Source organism: Manacus candei, unplaced genomic scaffold (assembly GCF_025592945.1).
Source record: "Manacus candei isolate 608988 ecotype Guabito, Panama unplaced genomic scaffold, ASM2559294v1 h1tg000005l, whole genome shotgun sequence".
Lineage (NCBI taxonomy): Eukaryota > Metazoa > Chordata > Aves > Passeriformes > Pipridae > Manacus > Manacus candei.
This window is the reverse complement of record NW_026138053.1, coordinates 5,777,124-5,796,967: the sequence shown is the minus strand read 5'-3', so window position 1 is coordinate 5,796,967 and position 19,844 is coordinate 5,777,124. Positions and strand designations below refer to the sequence as shown.

Genomic DNA, 19,844 nt, shown 5'->3' with positions numbered 1-19,844 from the left:
CTGTTTTGTCCATTTGGCAATCATTAAAACATGTTATGGAAGCTACACATGAATCATATGTGTGGAAGCTACTTAGCTACATAGTAGGTCAAATGACTTTACTCTATGAATCAAATATCTGTCCTGTTATTTCAAGCCTAACCAGATTCTGAGGCTTGACAAGAATTAAAGGTAGGCTGATTTTCATTCCAGTGTGTTTCACGAGAGTCTAGTTGTAGAATCCATAGGAATATCTTTTTTTCTGTCTTAGAAGAAGCTTGGGAAATTTTGGGAAGCTTTTATGTAGCCAAGAGTGTTTGATGAAAATTAGACTTAAAGGGAAAACCTGAGCAGGATACAGTGATCTTGATTTAAACCATCTGGAAGGTTATTCCTCCTGACTTCCCTATTCCCTAGGAAAAAAGCAAAGTCATTTTTCTTGCCATTCTTTGGCTCCATTGTGTGAATGTTAGAGCTCAGGATCAACAGTGGGAAATTCCTGTGATGTAATTGTGTATCACTTGCCTCATACAATAACTGATAATCAATATGCTTCCTAATCTTTATGTCTGTTGCCCTGTTCCTTCGAATATCAAACATATGAAGTCAAATGAAGAAGAGTTAATGAGTGATTATTGTCTCATTCTGGTTAAAAGCATTTCTTTCTGAAATGATTCTGAGCAGTTACCTGAAATGACACGACCAGTGTTACTGCCCAGCCTTTGGAGAACTTGTTCCAGTGGTCCCTTCCTAAAACTGAGCATTGCAGGCCATGGAAAACCCAGGCCTTTGTCTGACCCCAGCCCTTTTTTCATGCTTCTGTCACACCAGTTACCCCACTGCACCTCCATAGTTAATTACTTTTGAGGACTTTCTCATCACAGCATGGACTGAGCATGACTTTATCTGGTGACAGGATAATCTCATTACAGATGATGATCTTGTTAATGAATATCCCCAAGACAGAGCAATCTCATTATTAGCTCCCTCAGGATTTGTCACCTAAGAGCCCAGGTGTGATTAAATTTTAGCTGCACAGCATCTTCCCAAATCTTGTGGCTGAGGTAGCAACCCTAAAGGCACATGAACCACTGGGCATATTTAATTAAGATTTTTGTCCCTAAGTACATCTGGAAACACTTCTCAGGTGAGAAGTCAAGACAGGGTTCACTGCTCTGTTGTTCTGCAGAACAAACACAGTGCAGTGGCAACAGGAACAGGGTGGCTTCACCAAACTGGGAGTGGCTTCAGGGCAGTACCAAAAAGGGAAGTGAGCTGTCTGTCCCCTCAGCAGTACCCTCTCCAAGGGATCACTCTGCTTGCTGTCCTGTCCACAAGTCACAGATCTGCTGGTCAACACTCAGGCCTTTGTACCACTGGCATCACTGCCCTGAATAATGGATCTATAAAGAACACTGAAAATTATTACCATGAAAAACAGCCAGCTAGTTGAAAATCAACCTGATTTTAATTTTTATTTCTTTTTTTTTTCTCCTGGGAAGGTTAGGGTGGAGGTAGAACAGTACAATATAGGTATCTAGTCTGGGCAGCAACGAATTGGCTCAACAGCCTGTGAAACCTCAGCCTGCAAGAACAGATCAGTCCTAGAAACCTAATAACAACACAGAGGCTTTTTAACAGGGAACTGATACATTATTTTGAGATAAATGTATTTCATTCAACTTTTTTATCAAAAAAAGTGTTTTAGAATATTTACTCTTCTGTATGGACTGATCAAGGGAAATTCCAAGGAACTAAGTAGCATTCCTACTACTGCATTTTTAGTACGTAGTCTGTGTTTGTACACAGTGCTTTACAGACACACAGAAATGCACGATTTTTATCAAATACAATGACAAATGAGAGCAAAACAACAGGGTTACAAGAGTGAGAGTTACTGAGATGCTCACTTTCTCAATGATCCATTTTCTGAATGATCCAAACTACAGTGCAGCCCTGCTCCTACAGTGTTAACAAAACCCATGCTGGATGAGAGATTGGCAGTGCAGAAAAGCAATACATTTTCTTAATTAATCTAGTGGATAGCAGGAACCTGAACACTAAATCCACCCATTTGATTTCATTAAATCTACTATAAAGGTTAAGCTGCACTTTAGCATTGGCTCCAGACAACCTCCCTCAGCAGAGGGAGGTCAAGGAGATCTCATTCAAGGAGGTGCAGCTTAGTAAATGTTTATGAGAAAAGGCCTGATAAATGGGTCTGTTTTGATGAGAAAACTGGACAGTGGGGCACACCAAATAGTAAATGCAGGATTTTACTTCACCTGCACTTTTCCTGAGATGCATGCTTTGGAGAGTTCACAGAGAATTGTTCCAAGTTAAATCTCAATTCAAAGCCCCCTGGTAAAGCAAAAATAAATTGTGCTTTGAATTGATTTAGAAAGAAAAAAAAAGTATTCTTTTAGGTAAAGAAAGGACTATGTGACAAAACTGCTCCTTTGGTGTTTTTAATTTCGAAGTTGTGGTCCTACCTCACACATGAAGGGGTGAGGAGGTTGATCAGATTTCCCTCAGAGGTCCCTTCAAACCTGAATTATTGTATGATTCTATAAAATTACATGTAGAGTTTCATACCTAGGTTTTCCTGACCGACTGTTGCCACTGCTCCTGTGAACTGAGCCATTACATATGTAGCTCATATAAAACTGTCCCTCGAATTTCAGGGAACAACCAACAGGATTTAATCCCCACATGTGCAGCCTGAGCTTGCAACTTCCTTCAAGTAACCCGGAATTCACATATGGCAACTGGGGAACACTCCTTTAGATGCAGAGGGTAGAGTTTAGTGTTCCTGGCAAGCTTCTAAAAGCACTGATGTGTAGGCAATCCTAAGAGAAGCAGGTAGACTGGAATAATTAGGAAATTAGGCTTTCAGCTGCATTAATGTGATGCACAAGATACAATTTGTGTTGTGTTCCCTTTCCACAGCTTGATGTCTGGGCTGGCAGCCCTGGATGCCAAGACTTCCAGTCGATTAGGGATCATAACCGTCACTTACTACCTGTGGACAACGTTTGTGGCTGTGATTGTGGGAATAATTATGGTGTCCATTATCCATCCTGGTGGAGCAGCACAGAAGGAGAGCACTGAGGAGGGCGGGAAGCCCATCATGAGCTCTGCAGATGCTCTGCTGGACTTAATCCGGTAACGACACTCGTTCTTTCCGCTTTCTGAACAGCACATTTCGTACATAACTGCAGGAGGATGGCCTGAGAATAAGATCTGAATTTAAGGATGAACATTTTGCTTAAATTTAGAAAACAGTAAATTTCAGAAGATGATTTTCAGGTTGTCAGATGTTTATACTGGCTGTTTCTAGTAAAATTTAAATAAATGGCCACCAACTAACAACACTGGAGCAGGTCTTTTATACTCCACAGAATTCCATGTAGCCTGTGGACCTCCACATCAAATCTATTATTAACATCAGAAGAGTGGTCAATTTAAATTAGGCCAGAAGGTTATAATAGACAAAACCTTAAATATAAGGGCTGAAATCCATATTTTTCAGAAAATAATTCTTAAAAGTGCTTTTACAACTGCTCGTAGCAACTCCCAGATAAAGGACATGATTAGAAAGACCCTGCTGTGTATTACTTGTTTTGCTTTGTGGCTTTTTCTTATTTGTTTTACTTTGGCAAAAGGGATGGTGGTTCTTTTAGAGTGGCATGAGGGCACTGCTGGATTTTGGCAGAATATCCCTCTTTGTCCCAACATTCCAGGTGCTAGTGTGATTAATTTCCTGACTGAACACAGTATGTGCCTCAGATTTATTTTGCTCGTGCAGAAAGACCAAGTTTGCCTTTGTTTGGTAGTTCCTCAAGTCAGTGATCTCATACTACAGTGGGCAAGGGCTTCCAGGCCAAGGGTGTGTCTGAACCACAAAGAATTCTCTTTGGAGCTCAACTTACTGAAATTAAAAATATTGCACAGTTTGCCTTTCAAAAGCCCAAATTCCTGACCCTGACGGCATGTCAGCACACAAATACTTTAATTAGATTTACTAGGACCTCAAATTAGAAGGAACTGTGAGAAAACGCTTATAACAATGGGGTTTTTTTCTCCTCTAAGTTGCATTTAGCCAGGCCACCTGTATTTTATCAATGTCTAACTGTGAATGGGCCAAATGATTTTGACCATGAAGCAGCAGCTGAGAGCACCCTCTTTTGTAGCTTTCCAAAAAACCACCATTTTCATCTGCAATGGGAAGTTGCCCCTTCATGGCATCTGTATCTCCCCAGTGACTTTGCCGTGATGGAAATGTGCAGTGGAAGTCACACATGTCTGTCTGTGACATCATGTTAAGTCACATTATTCTGTTTCTGCTCCATACAGGACTGTAATTCCTGCACCAAGAGGAAGGCCCTGAGCAAGTTACTGGAGCTTTGAATCCCTTAGTATGACAGAGTAGCATAAGTAAAAGAGAATCTAAGAAAAATGTAACCTTAATGATTGTCTTCATATTGGCAGTGTTTGGAGACCATTTCTGGTGTGTGAGCTAAGTCCTTGGTCCTGGACAAGTAAAGGCACAGTGGGACATATGTTGCAATGTCACATCCAAACTGACCTTACAGCTCTGTCTGGGAAGGGTCTCCCTCACCACAGGTTCCCATTCCCTTTCTCACACCAGCCCAGTTGCCTTTGGAGAGTCAGAGTAAGCTTGTCATGGAGATGAGTCAGACAGAAAGTAATTTGGGTTTTTAAAATCTAAATTAAATTCTATAGTATTGTATTTGTGTAAAACAACCAACTCTGTGACTGGAACCCAGGATCTGAGTTATAATCTCATCTCTCACATCTGTCTGGCTCCTCCCTGTACATCAGGGGTGTGGTGGTGAGATCTGGGAACACTTTATTCCACTGAGCCTCACTGCAGGTAACACACCATGTCCTGATCTAAACATTTCCAATCATCATCTATAATTTCACTTCCTACAACATTTACTCGAGCAAATGATAACAGCTTGCATACACATTTCAGGTGTTCAAGTGTCCAACCAGGCATGTGCTTTTTAGCCTGCAAAACCTTAAATTCTTCCCTGCTTTGGGCAGGTGTCAACAGCGACAGGTCAACAAGCCCCTGTCATCAGCAAAGGTTTTTAAAAAGGCAGAATAAAGCTCACTCTCCTTTTGCCGTGCTCAGCAGCTGTCACAGCTGCAATCCTTCCACCCCCAGTGCACAAACGGATGGTTTTTATTCCTCCACGACAGAAATAACCACATTTACTAAATAAAAAAATAATAACAACACAAATGTGGGGAATGGGCTTTCAGCCTAGGCAAACACTGGGGTGAAATTCTGGCTCTGCTGAAGTCAGTTGCAAAACTCCTAAATATCTCTGTGGAAGTCTGGATTAAATGTAGTGATGTATCTGCTGGTTTGAGCTGGAAAAGCTGATCCTTTAGCTCAATGGTAAATCACTTCCATTCACAGCTGGAGACCATCTCATTCGGCCCAGATTGGCTTATCTTCTCAATTCAGTAATTTCCTCTCGATTTATCAATTGCACATGTGCCCAGAAGTTTACACAGGAAACAGCTGCTATTCTGCAAATGAAGAACGCTAAGTGTACAAGTGGAGAGATGATATATGTGACAGAATTGTGAGGTTTACTTCAAAAGCAGGAATCTTGGCACAGGGATACATTTATTCATCCTCATTGATTTCAGATTTTAAGCCACTTTGAAACGATGAAATACATTATTATTTCCTGTGATGTTATATATGACATTGTCAGGTCTGGAACTTTTGGCAGGAATGATGTTGCTAGAAATTGAATTTCTTGAATTTTTGAGTGAGGATTTTGCTTTTAGACATGGTTTTAATCAGAAATTAAAGAATCTACTAACTCAGCAATAAATACGACAACAACAACAACAACAACAAACTAGGGCAGACCCTCATGGTTATCCTCAGCACCTGCAACACTAATCAAGAACCACATTATTACTATTATGCATTACTTTGCAGATGGTGCTTCCCCTGTATATTTGTCCATTATGTTAAAAAAACCACAAACCATCAATAAACCCTGTAGTGTATATAACTTGAGGAGGAGATCACAGTGACACTGTGCTGCATAACTCTGAAATGGCTCTAAACCTCACACCAGCCAGGAAACACAGAATCTCATCAACATTCTGAATTTCATGCCTCAAAAATTGTATCCACAGGTCAACCATTTTTTTTCCACTCTGAACAGCAGCACTTGAAAAACTTCATGTCCCAGCTCATTCAGGATCTAGTTAGGGGTCTTGTTCTAGGACTGTGGCTTTTGGGGCACCTCAATAGCAATAGCAATGAATCAACACACATCTTTACCTTCTTTCTCATGGGTGAATTATTGACACTAACTCTGTACTATGTCCCCCAAAATAGAAGAGTGAAATTTTAGTAGCCACTTGTGAGTTAAGAAATTAAGAAAGGCAAGATACCTTTTTTTTTTTTAAGTAATTCAAACTTTGAGTGTTTTATTGAATAGGACAAAAAGGGATATACTTACAGGAATAGCATTCAATTTAAAATATAAGGTTTGTCTGGTTCTGTAGCATATAGTCACCTGCCTAGGAGAATAGAAAATGCCTATCATTTGGGGACAAACATTTGTAAAAAACTAGATCTATGAGTCAGGGCCACACTGTTTACATTAGCAGTTAATACTTCCATAACATCTGTTACCTTTGATTTAGAAGGGGAAGTCCTGCTGCAACTGAAATCAGGCCACCTGCATTTGTCACCAAGGGAAGCAAAATTGGGCTTATGAGATAAAACAAGCAAGCAAACACCATAAACACTCACGTGAGGAAAGAGATCCCAGGAAAACTGGGGTTCCCAGCCCTGCTGTTTTATATAGGGCTGACTGCAAATCTGGGCACCGACAGGTGCAAGGTTAACACACATCTTCAGTTTTTCTCCAGTCTAACAGCATGACCTCACAAACTTATTCAGTTCAAAAGCTCCAAATAGAACAATTCAGTGAATTCAGTCAGGATCAAATCCCACCTTAACCCTCGACAAATATATTTGTACATTTCTGAAATTCACTGGAAGGAGAAGTCAGAGCCTTTTATCACTGAATATTCAGGATTGCATCCAATTTAATAGCAGGTACCCAGAAACTCAATCTGGCTTAACCAAGAGAGGTTTTATTTTTATACCATTTAGAGTAAGAATAGGATATAAACACTGTAGAGGATTTATGCTTTCATGGGAATCCTGAGCACTCTTTAAAATCACTTCCTTTCCCATTCTCAAGCTAATGGCTATATTCTATTTTATTGAAATTGTGTTTCTTGAAAATGGGGCAGGAGAAAACCAATATCTGCTGTAGTTTGGAAAAAGTCCAGGCTGTGCAGTACAAGAAATCAGATTTTAAAATGTTTACAACTGAAGACTGCATTGTATGTACACACAATAAGATATTTAAAAGTGCATTAAATGACCCATACTTTTTGAAATAGCTATGCTGTACATCAATGTGTCTTTTGCCAAAAGCCACTGTGTGCTATGACAGAAACATTTATCTGTCCCTTATGGCAAACTACCATTTTTTACTCATTTCAGATTGCCAGTTTTCTCGTGTCTCCCCAAACCAGGCTGGTGCCAGCACTGCTCTGCACTGTGACCAGGTGTTCACTTCTGGTTAATTTTTTAAGAGTTCAATTTGCACAAGAGCCTGAACCTCAAGTATTTACAAAATGACTCTGAAGCCTCTAAATGTGTGGTTCCTATTTGGCACAAAAGAAAACCAACATGGAAAAAAGATCATTCCATGATAAAAACAATACTGGGAGATGGACTACAAAGCAGATTCTGCTCTCTGGTCAGGAGGTCTTTGTCCCAGAGGAGGATTGCACAGGGCCAGGAGTTAAAACTCCATTAGGAAAGCTTCAGCCTTGAAGGGGAATAAATCATCCATCCTCCTGACAATTGGTCTGGACATCTTCCAGTGTAAACATACACTTTTTATGAGATAACTTTGCCTTGCTGAAACCACGGTGGAAACGCGTGGGCCTGTCATGTTACCTTTGATGTGACTCAGCCTTTTCAGCATTCCTGAAGATGTGAGGTATTTGTGCTTCCAGTCCAAAGAATGATTTTCTTAGAAAGCCATAGCCCTGCTGGGGCTGTGTCAGGACCTTTTCTTCTAGAGGAAGCAGGGTAAGGAGGTTCACCCTCTCTTACTGCACTACAATGCCATGCAGCCCTCAGGACAGATAAAAATTTCATGTGTTTGGCAAATTATTCCACAGTTTGAGTTCTGCTTTGATCTTCAAAAAAGACGAGCAAGACAAAATGGCTTAGACCTGATTAGTGATTTTTTTGCATTCTATTAATACTTTTTATCACCACAATGAGGATTTAAATGCCTCATTGATTCTGCAAAAGCCTTCTTTGGTTCTTTTAGCAGGAGGTAGCGTGATTGATACTGTGAAATGAGATGAGGCACTGGAGGTGACTTCTGATGTGCAAGATGCTTTCTCCCATGGCCCTGTGACAGGTCATTTGTTCAGTCCTGCTGGATTAAATGTTGCCCTCTCTTTCAGGAGTGCAAACCCTGCTATAGCCCCCTGACAGCAGCAGGAAGGTATTTCAGATGTATATCTGTATAACTAAGGATAGAATTTGGGGCTCCTGTGTAACAGTAGTCAGGGTTCTACACAGCTGATCATGAAATCATGTAGAGGACATCAAAAGTAAATGAATTTTTGAGATGAGGATACTGCCACTGAGGAGGACCTCAGCCTATAGTAAATAGGAACCACAGTGCTGTTCATTTGTGGAAAAACCTCAAAACTTTACAGTTGTCATGTCACTCTTCAGACACCATTTTTACTCTCTCTGTACCCTTGCTGTACAGAGTGATGGGGTAAGGTCTCAAAAGCTTAGATATTAGGATACTGTCAAATTCTCAACCGTAAAACAATGTTCCTGCAAGCTCAGCTACGCTCGTTCAAATTTGAGAGCAGTGTCCAAAGCTGCTTTATGCCCAGTGCAAATATAGGCCAATAAATATTATGAGGACACGTATGTAGCAAAGAGCCAGTCTGGTGGCTTTAATTCCACAGCCTGGGAGACTGCAGCCAGACTGTCTGGTGTGCCAGGGATTAGGTGCTGATAACATCAGAGTCTGAGAGCAAAACCAGATTGCTCTGCAGAGCACAGAGTATGCCAGAGGGAAGGGGTGTTCTGAGGCAAGGAAACAACATCTGCCGTACCTGGGGCTGCTCTTAGAGCCACTGGCCTAATTTCTCACTGAAAAGATCTGCTAAAGCTGAATGCTCTGAGTTAACAGATGTTGTAGTCAGGACTCAAAGAATGTTTCAGATACTCAGTAGTATTACTGCAACCAGAATTCGGTCTGTTATTTCTAACAGAAGTTATCCAGGAGATGTCAAACAGACACCACTGTAGTACCAGTAGCTGCAGGCTAATGTTCTGTGGACAATTCAGCCAACAGTGTCCCAGGAACACAGGTTAACAGTGCTGGTGTTTCTATCTCTACTGTAGTTCTCAGAGCCAGCCACCTTGTGAAGAGAGCAAGAGGGCTCCCACGTCCTGGGGGCAGTGCCAAGGCATGGCCTGAGCTGAGAAGTGACTTCCTAGCACCATTCAGCTTCCTAAAGCAGCTGAAATTTAGAGGAGTAAAAATGGTCGATTGTCTTAATTCATAGGTTAGTTGTGGCAGACAATGGGAAAGGAAAGAGGACCTCCTGTTTTTGGCAGTGTGAGGTACTAGGTAGTCCTGTGTCTAATGGGAAGCTGCACCCTCAGACCTGCTGCTCAGACCAGGTGCTGTCTGTACTTGATACAAGTCTTCAGGATTTTCTCAAAATCCATGGCTCCAAATTGCAGAAGGCACATTGCCATAGCAGTTCCATATTCCATACACATACACGTTTCTGACTGGATACATCTCCATCTGAACCCTCTTATCCCACACAGAACTAGGGAAGGCCTCCAAGATTTGCTGGTGGAAGGAGGAGGCTGTGCCCATTGGCAGGCTGTGCTCAAAGACAGTGATTAGTAGGTCACGGAGCGCGTGTGCTGCTGTCACAGCAGATTCAGGGCAGGCACCCACCCCGTGCCAGCTGGGGCTCAGCAGCTCAGGTCTGGAGAAGGTTCACTGACCTGACATTGAAGTTTCATGCACATTCACCCTTCAGCCTGTGTTGAATGCTTCTGCTCTGTCTGGCAGAGCTCCTGAAGCAGAAGATGCTCTGGGAAATGTTATTCTTCACGGCAGGCACTATTTAGCTGTTAATTTTTTATATAACCAGAAAGCTTATGTCTCAGTTTCTGTTTTACAACCATATCCTTGTCTCAGACCTAAATTTATCTATGTTTTAAATCATCTTCACTCACTGTTATGCACTAGATTTAATTGTGCCACTGAGATTAGAGACAATGTTGCCTGTACTAGAGAAATGAATCCCAGATCACTCTAAGTATCCTGCACTATTATTTTGTGTTCTGTGTAAGCAATCTGAAAGTAATGCTGGAACTTTAGAAGTGTTTTATCTGCTTGGCTTTCCTAATTGAATAAACACAACAGCATTTATAGGTGGTGACAGCAGTGATTAGCTCAGCTCGAATTATGGCTTTATAAGTGCTGGCAATGTCTTTAATTCAGTGCAGGTCAGTGATAAACACAGGGCCTGTTCTGAGTAGAGACACGGTCTCACTTCATGATCCTGGTACCAGATCCATGTGGGTAGATCTTTACCTTATCCAGAGTAGCAGCAAAACTGCCAATCTTGGCCCAAATGGGCCAAATCATCCCCCAGCTCTAGGTGACAGTTTGATACTTTCTTCTCATTATTGTAGTCCATTAAAGTTCTCATCTACCAATTGCTCTCTTAAATGTTTTTAATTAACAAAACTTAATTTTGGCTAATACTAGATTTTCTCAATCCAAGTAAACCAGCTTAAAATAAAAAATAAGCCGAGGCCCTGGCAAAAACATTCAGGTCAGCCTTTCACTGGATAAACTGTGTAATTTTGGTAAGGCTGGAATCAAAGACTGGATCACAGTGCATAATATATTAAAAAATATTGGGAGAATTCCAGTATCTAGTATTAAGTGGGTAGTTGTAATTCCTGCAGGATAAAGAATGATAAAGAAACAAAATGCTTTAATCCTCTACAAATTTGTCTAACATTTAATCTAGCTACTAACCATATGATATTTCCTTTCTCGAGCAGTCTTAATTGTTCTTAATTCTACTAATTAGGACTGTGAGGGAGAAAGTGGAAATCATCAGCAATTAAATTCATGTTTCTGTGTGAAGCCAGGGCTCCTACGTGAGGTGCATGTTCAGAGTTGTGCAGGACTCCTCAGGGTGGATCTGTTCTTTCAGAATATTTCACATTCACAAGCAGCTCAGGGCACAACCACCACACTGTGCACTCCTGTAGCACCTTTCCAGCCATCATCTCAAATCACAAAACAAAGATGATCTAATATTAATGAAGCCTTTAACAGTCTGGAAGCAGAATTCCCTTATGCAGCATACTAAAGCAGTAAGCATCTTTTCTCTCCAGTGCTTCCCCTGCCTACAAACATCCCCTTCATCCTCCCCGGTCCAGCTCCATCCAGCTGTTCCTCACTCAGCCCCCTGTGTCAGCCAAGCCCTCAGGGCTCAGGCAGAAGGTTCTGCCCTGATAGGAAAGTGAAGCACAGCTGATTGTTGTCTGTGTCCTGCTTTGGCTGCAGATTCAACATCTGAACCAGAGAATCACCAGCTTTGTGGAGGGTTTGCAGAGCCAACCTCACGCTTAGTGCTGTTGTTTCCAGGGTGGAAGCTGTGAATATTATCCCCCAGGAATGCCAGCTCTGCCTGCCAGGGGCTGCTAATCTGACCTGCCTCACCTGCCTCAGGTGAGGAAAGGTCAGGACAGTTAAAGAAGATATAGTAAAATGCTGCTCATCAACCTCCTCTCTTGCCTGTCAGTAACTCGTCTGTGTAACACCAGTTCACGCAAAGCACTGGCCTTACCAAAATGACACATGATGCCTTTTTGTGGCTCATCTGCTCTCACACAGCAGGTCAACCTCTTTTCAGTCTTCTGTTTCAATCATTAGACAGTGCTACTACTCTTCAATTAAAATTCTTCTCCCTCTAATTTAACCTAAAAAGGATAATTAATTATCTCTTTGTAGCAACTGCTCTCAGTGCCTGATGCTTACTGATGCAGCATCTACCTCATACTTTTAAGTGTGACCATAATGTCATATGATGATCACTTAAAATAGCAAAAAAAATTTGTTTTTTCTAAGCCAGGGTTGCACAGCAACTCCATGAACACAAAGTATATGCTGCTGCTGGAAAGAGGAAAGCAGCTCTGGAAATGTCTCCATCCAGCCTGCATTTAGCTGGTTATGTACATAGCAACTCTCTTTGGAATAAGAATAGGATTTTCACATATATTTAAGTGTTACCCTGTTTTGAGGCTTAAGCAGGACTTTGAATTAAAAGTAATTTTGTTGGAGAATTCAGGAGTTTCTCCTGTCATATATATATGAAAGCAGATAATTAGGTCATAGGCTGTCACTGTCTTCTGCCCCCAGGCTCAGAAGCTTAGGGTTGGATATAAATCAGTCCTGAAAATGATCCTATTAGAATCATCACACAAATCTTGATTCCCAAATGCTGTATGGAAATATATGACTTTTTACATTTTTTGCCCAATTATATTTTGATTCCTCTTTGAAGCCTGTAGAGGGTGTGCTCTCCATTCCAAATTAGGATCAAATGTCTTTCTGCAAAGTAGTAATCTGGATCACACTGAAGTTATGAACTAGCTCCAGATATTATTGGGTGAAATGTTACAGACTAAGATACAGTCAGAAAAGGTGACAAAAAGAGTCCCTTTTGGAATTAAAAGTCCATCAGTGTCACTGCAGATCTCACAGCATTTGCTCATTGTCTTCCTCTGTAGCTCAGCAGAAACGAGCTGTTGGCCTCATTCAGGCTCTTGTTCTGAAGCCTCAGAACCATATTAAAGTAAAATGTAGCAGAGACTGTGCAGCTCTAATCTCAACTCTTTCAATAAGGAATGAGATCCTCTTTTTGAAAAGCAAACTGTTCTTGACCAAACCACTGCAAAGTTTACAGCACTTACAATTCCAGTGATGAAAATGTATCAGGGGTACTACAGTTTATGAATTAACTCACAGGAGTGCTCAGAAGTCCTAGATTATAGAACCCAGGGGTCTCAGGAATACATCCCTGAACACTGACTGTGTCTTGAACAGCTCATTATCTAACTAGGGAAGACAAACTATGGAATAAAGAAATATTCCATGCCCCAGTTAGTAGATGGGGGATGGAATGATAGCGATTATGTTGCCCCAGTTACAAAATGGAGATTATGGCAGAGTCAGAAACTGAAGCTGGAGCTCCTGGGTCTCTGTGCAGGTATTCAGAAGCAAGTCCCAAAACTTCAGTTCTGAGGAACTGCCTCTGTTGAGCCTCGCTCAGTCAGGCACAGCTGGATGGTACCCTGAGGGGAAGAGAGGGGCAGGGCTCTCCACCCTGGCTCTCTGGGAGGGTAAAGAACTGATCTATTGTGGGACACCCAAGACACAGGAAACAGAAGTTGGTTTCAGTTCTATAGAAATTATTCTTCTATTTGTTCATTTTTAGGAACATGTTTCCAGCCAATCTTGTTGAGGCCACATTCAAGCAGGTAAGTAGTTACATTCCTTTTCCTGATGAACGATGAGCCATCATCATATGGAACATGTATCTTTGTGAACACGATCCAGCTACAGACATGGCACATTGCTTCAGATACTGTCAGCACTTTCAGCAGTTAATGGGTCCCTTTCCATAGCCTCAGCAGCCATGGTGTCCCAAGGCAAAACAAAGAAGCATCAAACTGTCCCTAGTGTGACCAGAGAGGCGACGTGCACAGCTGTGTCAGCTCCACCTCTGCCTGAGGAGAGCTGGAGCCTCTTTAAGAGCTCCCAGTAACACCACACAAAGGAAGAACGGGATACCATGTTCAATTAAAGCAACAAAATAATGTGTTTGTGAATAATCTAATTACTCACTGGAATTTGGCCAGAAAACCTCATCTGAAGGTTCTGAGTGAGCAAGAGGCATGGCTGTAGTTATTTCACTGGGGGGAATATTTCATTGGAACCTTACCTCTGGGGAGATAGAGAGGAGGGCACTCTAGGGAGTCATTCCCAATTCTGTCTTATGGGAATGTAGCTCTGTCAGGAGACAATGTGTTTGCTGCACAAGGATCTGATTAGAGGAAACTATGATTTTGTTATGCTTTTCCAAAAAATTCAACTAGTTTTACAGATTTTAGCAGCACAGGGACAGGAGCTGTCATTCTTTTCATGCTCATCCCTTTAACATGCAGCCTTGTTGAAACAGAGCACTTAGGAGATCTCACTAAACTATTAATTCCTGCTGGGATATTAGAGTAAAAACGCCTTTGCTTTGTTTCAGTATCGCACCAGGAGTATTCCCATCATTAAATCCAACAAAGCCTCATCTGAAAGCACCACTCGTCGCATTATAATATATGGAGTCCAGGATGAGAATGGATCCAACATCCAGAACTTTGCCTTGGACATCACTCCCCCTCCTGAAGTGATTTACAAATCAGAGCCAGGCACGAGTGACGGCATGAATGTGCTGGGCATTGTGATATTCTCTGCCACCATGGGTAGGTTTCAGATACGTTTGGTTTGTAATAATCCAAGTATCCATTTAAGAGAAAAGCATTGGGGTTGGGTTGCTTGGTTTATTGATTCAGCTTTTTAACTGTTTCTAGCTAAACTTTGTGAGGGAAAAGGGCAAGACTGTTACAGAGCTGTTTCCCCAGCCTTTCCAAGATAAATTTTCAAAATCCACGCAGTTCTGTTTTCTGTGCATACACTTGCATTCTTTTTGGTTTATTTTTTTCTCCATTATTTTGAGCTTTTATTTATGAACCATTTTTTGCTGACTGTAAGAAGCACTAATATAGGAGGCAGGACTACACCGGGTCAGAGCCACGGCCCCTTTGCCAGCATTCTGTTCCACTCTCCGGACAGCTGAAAAATCCCAGAGTTTCAAGGAATTCTGCAATAAACAAGTCCACAGCAGACTTTCTTTCCAAAGCCTGAGAAGTTCATACACTTCTAATGCCCAGAGTGTTGTTTTACAAGAATAAAGAACTTCCCACACTGCTGTTGGTTAGGGGGGCATCAGGCTGAGACACCCCTGGCTCCCCTCTCCTGGCTGGATATTTTATGAGTTTTAAATCTGTGGATCTTCTTTTTTTTTTATTAAAACTTCATTTTATTTTTGCTCTCCTGCAATGTTGAGGGTTATATACCGTCTAGTAGCTTGTCACAGTGGACTGTAAGAGCTTCTGTGTGGCTTATTTATTCAGTTCAACTTTCTGGAGGAACTCATTGGTGCCATATGTGTTATATTATGTTTGTGGATTTGGAAGAAGAAATTTAAACAAACATGTCCTAGTTAATCATAAAGTTCTGATGATTTTTATAAGAAAATGCTGATCAGATTTTCCTTACATAAATTTATTCTTGGAAGTTAATCTGGTCAGCAGAGGTAGTTCCATAAAACATCTTTGCCTGGATTTATTATATTATGGCTCAGACCAGCACGAGGGGTCAAGATTCAAGCCTCAGATTAGCAGATTTGTCTCTGTTTTTACAGTTTCCCCAGTGGGTGGTATTCCATACACAACCCTGCTGGAAACTGGCTGTCTCCCAGTTTGCAGTATTTTTTAGTGAATTCCCAAAGTGCAATGGCACCACAAACACTATTCCAGTCCGAATGTGTTGGATATGAATGAATTAATTACATGTACTTATTAGGATCGAGGGCAATTTTGTACTTCTGAGCACAGAAGATCATTCATTGTCTTCCCAGAACTCAATGTGTGACTTTTACCATGTCCCCCAGTCTCGCTGGCCTGGGGCACCAGAGATGGAAGCTGAGATCTGGTTTCTTCCTGGCTGATGTTCAAAAACTATAGTACCACTTCTGTCACCTACATCATGGTCCTGCTGGGTCACTTGGGACTGTGACAGCCACCAACAAACCTGAGACACCAAACCCTCAAACCCTGGGACTATTCCAGTCTGTCATCTTGAACAAAGGATGCAGCCAAGCATTTATCACTGTCCTCAGCTTTCTGGACCCCTCTCCAAAATGGAAGCAATAAGACAGAAGACATGTGGCTTCAATCTCTATGAAAGAAGAGCATCCTTCCAAAGCTTTTAGTTATTGCAAAAAAATTATACAGGCCTTGGTGCTTTGCAGCAGTTTTGCCCATTTTGGCTGAGTCTTATTTGCACAAAGGTTTTTTTATACCAGAGAAAAACAGCACTAGGCTGGGTATGAGTTCTTATTACAGCTTCCTTAAGGTCCTTGAACAGCATAAAGAGACAAGAATTTAGACTTGAGCTAACTGTCTTTTCCTGAAGCAGGAGGTGAATTGCTTAGTAATCTCAGTCCAGGAGTAAATCTTGTGTGTGAATGACTGGACTTCTTTGCTGGGCATGCATTTAAATGGGCAATATTTGACAGGCAGAGTGTAAAGCCCTGCTGCTGACTCAGCTATGATTAGCTACACTACCTCTCCTCACACAGTGTCAGGGATTGCTGTCAGAGATGATGACAGTAGCCAAGCACTGAGACATCTGATCTTTTTTTTCTTGGTGGAGCACATATTATTGATCCATGACAAGGAAAATGTTTGCACTGAAAAGTACCCTGGGACATCAGTGATGCAGACAGGAGGCCTCAGTCCTTCCCACTTCTCTGTCCCCCCATACCCACATGCCTAGGTAGGATAGTGTTTTAAAGAGCAAATCAGTCATTCCTGTAAAATTAAAAAGAAGACATTTCTTTTTTTTTTTGGCATTATAGAGATTTAGAAGATAAGACTCTTGTAAAACTGCCACCAACTAGAAGAGCTGAATTATATTTAATGTCCTATTACAATAGGAGTAACATGCTTAATGAAAGAGTGTCGTTTTCTGACCTAAACTTTACAGCTTAGATGAATATTAACAGGCTTACAAACATCTTGAATGCACTGTTATTGTGAAATCCCTGGATAAGCCAGCTGACAGCCTCCCTCCCTGCCCCAGCAGGGAATTGCCCTGGATGTAAGACGTGGCTCCCAAGTGCAGCTGTGGGCTCCACGGGCCAGAGCCCAAGCTCCTGTTCAAAGCAGGGACATGGCACATCCAGAGCAAGTGGCAGCAACACCTCCCTCCCAGCCCCCTGTGTCCCCACACAGCTCCTTCAAAGGCTGCCTTGCTGGGTGCAGCTTGGTTTTGAAGTGCTTCCTTGAGCAATTAACTCCATCACTTATAATCCTTTCAGGGAGGGATGGCAGATAATTAACTGTAGGAAAATGTCATCTATTTATATGCATTAATGGAAACTACCCCTGTCTGGAGAATACATGGTTAGATGACACATCCCAGAGCTCTGTTCATTTCCTTTCTGGGCCCTGGGCACACATAAAGGAGTTTGACTTGCTTTCTTCTTTACTGGTTAGTCTTTATAGCAACTTGGCTTTTCTTCCCATAAATTTGCATTTCCTTACCTCCCCTAAATTTGCAAAGCCTGACTGATTATGAGGGTTGGTTGTAATTATGTAGACAGACAGCTACTAAAAATAAGATGGAGACTTCATCATTAACTGCATTACCAGAGCAAACCTCAAAGCCTGGCTTTGCCTCCCAGGTGTCCCATGGGTGCTGTCAGGTTGTACACAGCACACAGGGGTGAGGCAGAGACAGATCCTTCCCTAGAAAATGTTTTTCAGAGGGAAAGCACTGGGGCTTTGTGTGAAGGCACCTGAGAAACTGAACCTTGATGCCTTTGACTGCAGGTATAATGTTGGGGAGAATGGGGAACAGTGGAGTTCCTCTGGTCAGCTTTTGCCAGTGTTTGAACGAATCTGTCATGAAGATTGTGGCAGTTGCTGTTTGGTAAGTAACTGTTTTGGTAAGAAAATCAGATTTTTTTTTTTTTAAAGAGTAAGAAAATGTCAACAGAAGAGAATGTACAGAAATTTCACAAACTTATTTCCAGGGAAATAAATGAGGGTGAATGATCCTTAGTTTTGCAGGGCCTTAGCATCTGAAGATGCACACACATCCTGTGCCTGGCTTGTACTGTCACTTTGTCAGGGGCACCCTCTATGTTACTCCCAAACAATGAAATATGGCATGGCTGGGTGGGGGTGTGCTGTATGCCCTAAGGGCACTGCCAATCCTTGGGCATGCCAAGAGGGATTATAGTACACCCAGCCCACACAAGGGAGAAGCAGGAGGGGATGCTCCAGCTGGTACTTCCATCCCTTACGGCACTGCTGTAGACCCAGCCAGACCTGCCAACCCACCTGTCCCAAAGATCAGAGGAACAGCAGGTGACTGCCAACAACACAAACTATCAGCTCAGCACCTTCCCCACCCTTCAGAAGGTCCCCCAGTGTGGCCTAACCTGACATGGGGGGGAACCACTGCCAGCACTCAGCCTTTGTTTCCAGCTACCTTTAAATCTCAAGCTCTTTTGGCACCCATGGCTTTGTAGGTAGCTGTGCAGAGAAACATAAGTTTTCACAGAACATCTGTCCAGAGAGGGTTCAGAAACTATTCTTCTGCCTATTTATCAGCCCCAAATCAAACTCCCAGGCAGTCCAAGAGCATGTCTAATGTATGTTGGTGTATCTCCTCTGTCTTCCAAAGGCAACATAAACATTTACTTAACAGCTTCCAATAACCACGAACGGAGCTTAGGATTCATCCCCCTCCTTCCCAGTAGCTTACATGCCTTAAGCTAAGAAGTTAGAGCTGCCTTCTGAACCAAAACATTTCCAAGTGGTTCCTGACCAGCACCACAACCTCAGCTGTGCTTTGGTCACACTCCTCACGTGTGAAAGAGGGGCTTAGTCTGACAAAACAACAGAACCCAGACAGGCTGCTGTGAGCTCTGCTCCAGGAGGGATTTCCCAGCTCATACTGTTTGATAGGAAGGAGCTGCCTCCTAATAATGCCTTTCTTTTTGCTCAGGTATTTTCCCTTTGGAATTGTGTTCCTAATTGCTGGCAAAATCCTAGAAATGGATGACCCCTCAGCCATTGGGAAGAAGCTGGGTTTCTATGCCATCACAGTGGTGTGTGGCCTGGTGGTGCACGGGCTCTTTATTCTGCCAATGATGTACTTCTTCATCACCAAGAAGAATCCCATTGTCTTCATCAGAGGGATTCTTCAAGCCTTGCTCATTGCTCTGGCCACATCCTCCAGGTATTATAGAGTTTCTAGACAGATGAAATGAAATATTTGCTATTGGGAACAGCATCCCTGTAGTGGAGCAGATACACCTGTATGTGAGCAATGGTCCGATTCACTTCTATAATTTTTAAAGGCATGTCTCTCAACATTTGGAAGTTCTGTGGGAGCCATTTGACAATAATGTTTCTCGCAGTTTTCCCTTGGTTTAAAAAATATTGGACAAAAATGTGTTTTCTTAGAGGACTTAAAAGGAAATAAGATTTTTTCCATTAAAAAAAAAATATTGTGCTTGTATAAAGTTAATATATATGAGGGACACACAGTTTGTCCAGACTGCATTTTTGGTATTAGCTGGGAATCTCCTCTTTCAGTCATGTGGAAGCATTTTACCCTTTCTACTCATCTTAGTCTTTGTTTCTTGGTACATTAAGAAAAGACTGTGGTTGCAAGCTATTGTCCAGCACTGGAAAAGTATTCAGCTGTTCTGCTCAAGGAATAGTATTTTTTGCATCCCTTTTAGGGAGGATGTACAATGAGTTTTAACTGTAGCTGAAC

At 41.9% G+C, this 19,844-nt stretch overlaps 1 protein-coding gene across 1 annotated transcript in view; it reads left to right on the top strand.

Annotated features, from left to right (window-relative positions):
• SLC1A7 (solute carrier family 1 member 7) overlaps positions 1-19,844 on the top strand; it is a 48,251-nt gene that overhangs the window by 12,689 nt on the left and 15,718 nt on the right. Inside the window, exons 3-7 of the mRNA XM_051801462.1 lie at positions 2,929-3,144; positions 13,651-13,693; positions 14,470-14,689; positions 17,885-17,984; positions 19,068-19,301. Coding sequence (XP_051657422.1) covers positions 2,929-3,144; positions 13,651-13,693; positions 14,470-14,689; positions 17,885-17,984; positions 19,068-19,301 — 813 coding nt within the window. The remainder of the gene's footprint in view (positions 1-2,928; positions 3,145-13,650; positions 13,694-14,469; positions 14,690-17,884; positions 17,985-19,067; positions 19,302-19,844) is intronic.